Source organism: Dipodomys ordii, unplaced genomic scaffold (genome assembly GCF_000151885.1).
Source record: "Dipodomys ordii isolate 6190 unplaced genomic scaffold, Dord_2.0 Scaffold135, whole genome shotgun sequence".
Lineage (NCBI taxonomy): Eukaryota > Metazoa > Chordata > Mammalia > Rodentia > Heteromyidae > Dipodomys > Dipodomys ordii.
In genome coordinates, this window is record NW_012267351.1 from 2081944 (window position 1) to 2091594 (window position 9651).

General features: G+C 46.8%; 1 protein-coding gene across 1 annotated transcript in view; it reads left to right on the forward strand.

The window, feature by feature from the left end:
* Gfpt2 (glutamine-fructose-6-phosphate transaminase 2) overlaps window positions 1-5150 on the forward strand; it is a 42642-nt gene extending 37492 nt beyond the window's left edge. Inside the window, exons 17-19 of the mRNA XM_013030907.1 lie at window positions 1353-1520; window positions 3286-3447; window positions 4208-5150. Coding sequence (XP_012886361.1) covers window positions 1353-1520; window positions 3286-3447; window positions 4208-4252 — 375 coding nt within the window. The 3' untranslated portion in view covers window positions 4253-5150. The remainder of the gene's footprint in view (window positions 1-1352; window positions 1521-3285; window positions 3448-4207) is intronic.
* Window positions 5151-9651: the final 4501 nt, after the last annotated feature.

Below are 9651 nucleotides of genomic sequence, written 5' to 3' on the forward strand. Positions count from 1 at the left end.
GTGAGACTCCTATCTCCAATAAACCACCAGAAAACCGAAAAGTGGCGCTGTAGCTCAAGTGGTAGAGCGCTCGCCTTGAGCTGAAGAGCTGAAGGACAGTGCCCAGGCCCAGAGTTCAAGCCCCACGACCGACAAAAAAAAAAAAAGATTCTCATTCTTGTTCGAAGGAGTGAGAAGCAGGGCACTGGTGGCTCATACCTGCAATCCTAGCTACTCAAGAGGCTGAGATCGGAGGATCACGGTTTGAAGCCAGCCCTGGCAGGAAAGTCCGTGAGACTCCTATCTCCAATAAACTACTTAGAAAAAGCTGGGAGTGGCACTGTGGCACTGTGGCTCAAGTGGTAGAGCACTCACCTTGAACAAAAGAATCTCAGGGACAGCACTCAGGCCCTGAGTTCAAGCCTTAGGACCAGCAAAAAACTGGCACACACTGCGTGAGGGACACAGAAGTAAGCTCTCTTCCCCCTCACACCAATAGTTATACTGCCTAGCTGGGAGGCTTGGCTGCAGTGGCTAAGTGTGCTGATGAAAGATGGGTATTCAAATATGTCTCTGCGTCTTTGAGGAAAGAAAGAAGTGTTTGGGCTGCTGCTGGTACAAGTCAATGGCCCCTCTGTGGTCACGCAGAGGCTGGGCACTCCACATGTCTGTGGTCTCCATGGAGGAGCTTTGCTCTTCACACTGTTTCCCTGACTCAAATAAGTGGTTCTAGGGAGTACAGGGATGCTTTCTTTGATGTTCCATTAGTGCCACAGCATGCACTTTCACGGTAACTGAAATAGAAATGGGTCCCCCTGAACGTAGAAAAAAAGTCCAGTCAGAGTCCATTGTGTGGGATTCTACTACACAGGTCAGTGACCTCCGGAAGTATTAAGGATTTAAAACTGGGGAATGGTTCGTCAGTTCATTGAATAAGGGTACACCTAAACAGAACACAATGTCGTGTTATACATGATCTTTGTAGGTCATGTGGTTGTGGTTGGCTAAGCAGGGGCGGAAGAAAGCAAGACTGATGCCAATGTTCATCCGAAGAGGGTAGCCATGCATGGAACAGAACAAAAACGGAGCTATTCTGCCTAGATGCCACTGGCTAAAAAAAAAACAAAAACCAACCCCGCAGAGGCTGCCAGCTGGGCCTTAACACATACCCTGGACAGCAGCCAGACCTTGTGCTTGGCCCTGCCCTTGCCATTGGTGCTGTTGACTGGTCTGTCCCTGGAGCCATCTGCTTTGTGACCCTCAGCTTGTCACTTCCCCCAGCTTCTTTCTCCTCCTCCATCAGATCTGGCTGCGCCACCCACCCTTATCTACCCAACGTGACAAGGGTCCAACCTTGTGTTTTCTCCTTCCAGAAAATCAAAGAGATAACCTACATGCATTCAGAGGGCATCCTGGCTGGGGAGCTGAAACATGGGCCCCTGGCACTGGTTGACAAGCAGATGCCAGTCATCATGGTCATCATGAAGGATCCTTGCTTTACCAAATGTCAGAACGCCCTGCAGCAGGTGACGGCCCGTCAGGTGAGGTCCTTCCCGGGGGCTGGAGTCTCCCCCTCCCTTCCTCTCTTCTGCATGTGCCCAACGCGTCTGCCAGCGCTGGCTGTGGGTTGTGCTGCCAGTGAGTGGGTGTGACCATGCCCTCTCCTGGACTCCCTTAGGATTAATGTATATATTCTGAAGGGAACTAGGCAGCCTGCAGCCATATCCTACAATGGGCACTCAGGGAGGCCCAGTGACTTAATCTGCACCCACCCCCTCCAGCAGCTTGGGATCCTAGGTGTGGGAAGCAGAGGAGGCAACTCCTGCCCAAAGCCCTGGGTGGGGGTTGGGGAGGAGCAGGTTTCCCAACACACAAAGGCTACAAGATAGCTCTGATGCTAACTCTGCAGCATTGGGTCAGATTTCACAGGTTAAGGCTTCATTCTGCCCCGTGACTGCCTACTGGGGCTTGAACTCAGGGTCTGGACACTGTCCCTTAGTTTTTTTCACCCACAGCTTGTACTCTGCCACTTAAGCCACCCCTCCACTTTGAGCTTTTTGCTGGTTGCTTGGAGTTAAGGGTCTCACAGACTTTGCTGCCCAGTTGGCTTCAAACTGTGATCCTCAGATCTCAGCCTCCCGAGCAGCTAGGATTCCAGGCATGACCCCCTGCCCCCCAGCACCCACCTGTTTCCTTGAGAGGCCTTCCCAGACACCAGCCTTATCTCTTATCTTTCTGTTTTATGGCCCTTGTGGCATGTATATAGAATTCTTATTGATTTGCTTATGATTTTGTTTTTTTTACAAAATTATTTTGTTTTTCCATCACTAGATTTTGAGCTCTATTAAAGTTCAGAATGAGGCCCTTGGGGTAGAGGCTCAAGAATAGAGCACCTGTCTAACAAATGCTAGGCACTGACTTCAAACCCCAGTACTGCCAACAACAACAAAAGTAAAGCTAGGAATGGGTCTGCTTGGTCTTTGGCAAGACACTTGACAAATGGGTGCTGAATCACTACCCATGGGTGACAATCACCTTCCCAGAGAAAGGGAGAAAACACGCCAAGAAAAATCTCATCACTACATCCCTTATCTAAGTCACAGCTGTAACACCACCTGTAATTCCAGCAAAACAAAATTAGCACCATCATGGTAGTAATGCTGAGTCCAGAAACTCTACTGGGTGTGAGGCTGGCTTACCTTCCTATTTTTTTTTACCATGTGTACTTTTATTAAAATATATTAATTGTACAAAGTGGTCTCACTGTGGCAGTTTTATACATGCACATATGGTACTTTGAGTTAATTCTCTCTCTTTGTGTGTGTGTGTGTGTGTGTGTGTGTGTGTGTGCTGGTCCTGGGGCTTGAAGTTAAGGCCTGAGCACTATTCCTGAGTTTGGTTTTTGCTCAAGGCAAGCATTCTACCTCTTGAGCTACAGCTCCACTTCCAGCTTTTTTTTTTTTTTTTTTTGCTGGTTAATTGGAGATCAGTGTTCTCACGGATTTCCCTGCCTGGGCTGGCTTTGAACTGTAATCCTCGGATCTCAGCTTCCTGAGTAGCTAGGACTAGCCCGATGAGCTACTGGTGCCGGTTTTTGTTATTCTTAATTATCCTTTATCCCTGCCTCCCGTGCTTTTTTGTTTTATAGTTTCTATAGGTTTCATTTTGCTACTGTTATACATGGATGTAAGTATTTTCATCCCTCCATCTTCTTTCCCTCTTGCATGACTAATGGGCCTCTTCCAACAGTTCCTTGGTTACCTTCATGAAAGATCTGTTTTATGACCACAGTCCTGTCTGCCCCAGGGTCGCCCGATTATACTGTGCTCCAAGGATGATACTGAAAGCTCCAAGTTCGCATACAAAACCATCGAACTGCCCCACACGGTGGACTGCCTGCAGGGCATCCTGAGTGTTATCCCCCTCCAGCTGCTCTCCTTCCATCTGGCCGTTCTCCGAGGATATGACGTGAGTCTCAAACTTGTACATCATAGAGCAGAGAGAAGCATAACCCCAAAGAGCCTTTCTTTTTCATTGGCACATGTCTTTACATAATTGTGCAGCGCAAGGTGGCATTGCAGTACACATATACAACCTTCAGTTCCTTCCAGTTTTCTTGCTTGTTTGTTTGCCAATCCTAGGGCTTGGAGTCAGGGCCTGGGCACTGTCCCTGTGCTGGTTTTTTTGTGTTTTTTGTTTTTTTTTTTTTGCTCAACGCTAGAGCTCTACCACTTTGAGCCACAGCTCCACTTCTTTTTCTTTTTTCTTTTTTTTTCAATGGTTAATTGGAGGTGAGTCTCACAATTTTCCTGCCTAGGCTAGCTTTGAACTATGATCTGAGGATCTCAGCCTCCTGAGTAGCTAGGATTATAAGCATGAACCACCAGTGCCCAGGTGAAAGTGAAGTTTTGTAACATTATACATTAAGCTAAGTTTTTAACTGTATGCATCATATTCTTTTAATAGCATTAACATAGTATATAGATAGATAGATAGATAGATATACATCAAGTGCATAATAAGTGTTGTTTGAATGAACTACACATTATTCAGCTAGATGAAGCTTCTGGAGTAAGAAATCCACTTCCACAATGCTGATGTTCAGGGAGCTCATGGGCTAGAGGTGACAGGAGCACCTGTCTCCTTGAATTGGAGGAGTCTGATAAAAGTCATTAAAGGAGAGCCTTTGATCTGTGGGATCGTGAGCAGTTCCTGTCTTTCCTTTTAGGTTGACTTCCCCAGAAACCTGGCCAAGTCTGTCACCGTGGAATGAGAACAAGACTATGACCAGACCATCCACCGCCTTTAGTCTAATCCAAGACCTGTTCCAACCGCAGGGATGCAATGCGGGGAGAGAAACAGAACATGATTCCGCGTGTCCCACGTGTTCCTGGTAGAGCTCGACAGCTTCGAAGTGCCTTCTACCCAAGTGCTTTTGCTTACAGCAAATACTGTTTCTCTGTGTCCTGAAGTCACCTGAGGAGAAAAGGGGGGGGGGTGTCACTGATTACACACGGGGATCAGAGCAGACTTTGCCACTACTGTGCAATAGACAATACCGCTCTCTTCTGAGTAACTGTGAACCTTTTGTAACCAACCTTTTGTTTTTTAAAAAATGTATTTAACCAATATTTTGTTTACAAAAAAACAAAATATTTATAATGATGATTGTATAGCTTCTAAGTTATTTTTCTAGTATATGGCTTTCGGTCACCATGGAAACTGACACCCAAGCTGTGCACCTCGGCTATACTACATGCCACCTCTGGGCTTTGGCAAGTAGAATTCATCTTCGATTTGAGCACCAGGCATTGACCTCTGGACTCCTTTCTCCTTTTCCTTCCTCCCTAGGTTTTTCCTGATCCCATTCATCAGCAAAGTCCCTCCAGTTACCCTCTGATGCCTCCTCTAAGTCTTGCTGAAATCTTCTTCCTTCAACATTTCCTTCTCCAATGGGACCCAAATCCCTGCAACCCTCTAATTTCTGCTGAATCAGATCATGGTTGTTTCTAAGTCCAGGCAGCAGTGTGGTCTCTGCTCTCTACTCACAGTAAAACAGCTTGAAATGTCCCATGCAAGAGGATAGTTCCAAGTGGGCTGTCCTATTTTCTATTTAAAAGCATGCACAATCAAACTTACTATGCAATTTTAAGACAATAAAGATGGTACAGTTTGGGGAGGTGTTGTGTGTTTGGTTGATCTCTCTTTTTTTTTTTTTTGGTGTGCACTCTGGATTTTAAGGCCTAAAAGAACTCAGTAGTAAGCCGGGCGCCAGTGGCTCACACCTGTAATCCCAGCTACTCAGGAGGCTGAGATCTGAGGATCGAGGTTCAAAGTGAGCCCAGGCAGGAAAGTCCACGAGACTCTTATCGCCAATAAACCACTAGAAAATGGGAAGTGGAGCTGTGGCTCAAGCTCTCCTGAGCTGAAGAGAGCAGGGACAGTGCCCAAGCCCAGAGTTCAAGCCCCATGACCAACCAAAAAAAAACAAAAACAAAAAAAAACTCAGTAGTGTCTGCTGGGAACAGCCCTCCTTTGCTCTTGAGAGGGTGTAGACAGGGTTTGAGTGTGTTGAAACAATTGTAGTTGAAACATAACCTTTATTCATAATCTCTTTATTTTTAATCATAATCTCGTGGGTTGAAACGTAATCTTTATCCCCAGCAGTGAATCTCAGCATCAATAAAGCCCACCATGAGTTCAGAACTTCTGATCAGCCTACACTGAATCTGAGCACACAGCCCAAGGTCATATGTCAGAGAAATTAATCTAAGGGCTCTCTCTCTTTTTTTTGTTGGTTATGGGGCTTGAACTCTGGGCCTGAGAGCTGTCCCTCAGCTCTTCAGCTCAAGGCGAGTGCTCTACCACTTGAGCTACAGCGCCACTTCTGGTTTTCTGGTGGTTTATTAGAGATAAGAGTTTCACGGACTTTCCTGCCCAGGCTGGCTTTGAACAGTGATCCTCAGATCTCAGCCTCCTGAGTAGCTAGGATTACAGGTGTGAGCCACTGGTGCCCGGCAAGCTCTATCTCTTTCTTTAAAAAAACAAAACAAAACTGGAGATGGAAAATTTTAAAAGAAAAAATACTGGTTATGGCTTCAGAGAGAATGAAAAAAAAGTCTTTGAAACAAATATTCAGTATACTTTCAAATGACCTTGGTCTCTCCCCTCCCTCCCTCCCCCCCCTCCAGCTGAAATGGCTGGCCCAGAAGCAATTACCTTCCAGCAGGAGCAACCACACCCAGAGTACAGACATTGGTTTCTAATGAAACCCCTGGTTTCTCCGGGGACCCCTGGAAAAATGGCTGGGTTTAGTCAAGAAATCCATTAACGCCGGGCGCTGGTGGCTCACGCCTGTAATCCTAGCTACTCAGGAGGCAGAGATCTGAGGATCGCAGTTCAAAGCCAGCCCGGGCAGGAAAGACCATGAGACTCCTATCTCCAATAAACCACCAGAAAACCAGAGGTGGCGCTGTAGCTCAAGTGGTAGAGCGCTAGCCTTGAGCTGAAGAGTTGAGGGACAGTGCCCAGGCCCAGAGTTCAGGCCCCACGACCGACAAAAAAAAAAAAAAAATCCATTAACAGCCTTGAATTTATTACAGTTCAAGTTAGGAAGTACTTCACCCTCTTCCCCCCGCCCCCCATACACACCATGATGGGGTTTATATAAAAAAGACACAAAAGCCAGCTGAAAGAGATCCCGGTAGCCACAGATAGTCATTTGACTAACAAAATAGTGAAGTACTTTTTTACAGTGGGGAAACCTGAACATACCATCTCAGGTGAGCAAGTTCAACATCAGCACTGATAAGGCATGTTAATAGCATGTATCCCGAATGGCTCCTCCCTCTGTAGTCTTCCTCCCCCAAATTCATAACCCCATTATATTCTCAGAAGGGCATCAGGCAAACCCAACTGAGGGACGTTCTTCAAAATACTAGACTTCTTCAAGCTTTGTAGACAGGTCAGTAGTAGATGCTTTAGAAGAGAAAGTTGAAGATATTCCCTAACTGGAAAGGAGATTGATGGCAGAGAAGAAACATTGACACCAATCTAGCAGCTTCAGCCTCTGCAAAGGGCATTCCAGAGAAACAGAACTCTACAACAGAAGTATACTAGAATTCATGAAGTAATTCATGATTTCCTGGAACAGAAAGGCATAAGTTACCAGACTGAAGTGAAGACCAAATCAAGCCAAGACACCATACTGAGTTATTTTAGAACACTTACAAAGGTCACCTACAAAGAAACAGAATGACTTTAGACTCCTCAACAGCAACATTGGAAACAAGTTGATGGATCAACTTTAAAAGTTCACAGGAAAAATTTTCTTCAGGCCTAGGAATCTGTATTTACCCTTGTCTCCTGCTACAGACTCAATGTTTATGTACCCCAGTCCCAAATTCCCATGCTGAAATCTTAAACCATTAATAGGGTCATATTAGAAATAGAACCTTTAGAAGGTGACAAGATTGTAAAGGTGGAGCCAGAATACAATGAAAAGACTTCTGTGCATGAACCAGAAAGTATGTCTTCCTCTGAAAGCAGATCCATCAATACCTGGATCTTGAACTTTCCAACCCCCAGAGCAGTGCAAAAATAAATTTTCATATTACTTTTTGTTGATTTTGGTCATAGCAGTCTGATGAATGACGACACCATCTGTCTCAGGCTACTTTCTATTGCTCCGATCAAACACCACACTCTGGAGTTTTATAGGGAAGAGAGGCTTATTTGATTCATGATTCTGAAAGGCAGTTTTGTGGTCCAGGCCCCTCCGGGTTTGGCGGATTCACAGCTGAGAGAGTCCCAAATCTCTTATATTTTGAGGAATCATGTAAAAACAATCCTCACTTTTTTTTTTTTGTCGGTCGTGGGGCTTGAACTCTGGGCCTGGGCGCTGTCCCTCAGCTCTTCAGCTCAAGGCGAGCGCTCTACCACTTGAGCTACAGCGCCACTTCCGGTTTTCTGGTGGTTTATTGGAGATAGGAGTCTCACGGTCTTTCCTGCCCGGGCTGGCTTTGAACCACGATCCTCAGATCTCAGCCTCCTGAGTAGCTAGGATTACAGGCGTGAGCCACCAGCGCCCAGCAAAACAATCCTCACTTTTAATCCTGAAGCACATAAGCCAAGAGTGTGTAGAGAATCTAATGGTGATTACATTTGTTTTGCACTACTCTAATGACAAACCTGAAGCTAGGTACCTTTGTAAAGAATAGCCCAGAACTTTCCTACTGGCTTTTTCAGTCTGACCCAGAGCTTCCTCCTGTCCAGGAGTTTTTCCTCAATTTCTCCTCCCCATCTAGCAGGTGTGATCAGGTGTCAGTCCTCTCCACAGTTTACATCACGCTTTTGGCAGGATCTCTTCATTTGTATGCTCCATCCTGGATTCTCTGTTTTCATCCCTCCCCATCAGTATCACCTCAGTTCTGCATCCATACATGCTCATTATATTTCATAAACCAGATGAAAAAAAAAAGCAGTGTCTTGGAATGTCATAGAAAACGGCAGGAAATAGGTCTAGGAGTGAATGTATACAGTGGTTTTTGGTAATTCACTTCTCATGAGGTGAGTGCTATAAAAGCAGGCCTAGAGTATTTGTCTAGGTAGCTGTGGTCCCATTCTAATATGAGAGGAAGCGCCCGAGAGTTTCTTGGTGAAAGCACAACTCTGGCAGCCAAGATTTTACCGGTTTCCCCTAATGTCAGTCATTGATGCTCTGTTTTCTTCTGCATACCTGAGATGTGGGTGGCAGGTGATGAGGACAAGTGTGGACAGCAGAAAGACCTTCACACAGGCCACCACTCAAAAGCTGAGAGAATTTTAAGCAGGAACGAGCCATACTTAATTTTAGAAAACTCCCTCTGGTGGCCAAAAGGGGACATTACGGTTGGGGCCATTCCTTTACCCCACCCCTCCTCTGAGGCCTGCTCAGCCTGACTCAGCCCTCAGCATCCTTGGAAGCCGGGAGATAGGGTTCCTGCAGCGCTGTATGCCAATTCTGCCATGTCCTTGGGTCCTTTGACTGGTTCTGATCATTCTTCCATAATCTCCTTTCGTCAGCCACTGACCCCAAAGGCCTACCCACCTCCAACTCCCAGCAGGCCACAGATCTCTGAGGAAATTTCCCAATGTGTCTAGTCTTTCTACTTTACTAACAACACACAGAGTTGTCCCCCCACCCCACTCCACCTTTTTCTGCAGACAGAGGTGTCACAACTGCCATCAAGAACCTTCTCCCCACTACCAAGTGGGCTTGCTGGGCTCTTGGTCAGCTCCTCTTACCCCTCTCCTACAAACCCATTCTGCTCTGCGTGAGGGCTGCAATCCTGCAGCAAGCAAGCCAGAGGCCCAGGCCCTGCACTTTCCCCCCCTCCTCCCAGGGCCACTGGACGACGACGCCGGGTTCCAGGACATCGAGGCCTCGTGGTCCTCCCCCAACCCCATTCCTGCCACTCCTGGGCTCCGCGTGCGGCTTTGAGCCTGGTCCTCCCCGCTACTTAGCCCACCCCCCTCACTCCCCCACCCCCCAGTCCCCAAGGCGGGCTCAGGAGCCAGGCCGAGCCATCCACTGTCTGAGTTTCCAGCCCACTGCATGTATGGCGCGACCCCGAATGCAGGGGAGGTCAGTGTGCAATTACAGCTGAGCAGCCTAGAGGTGAAAAACCTTCC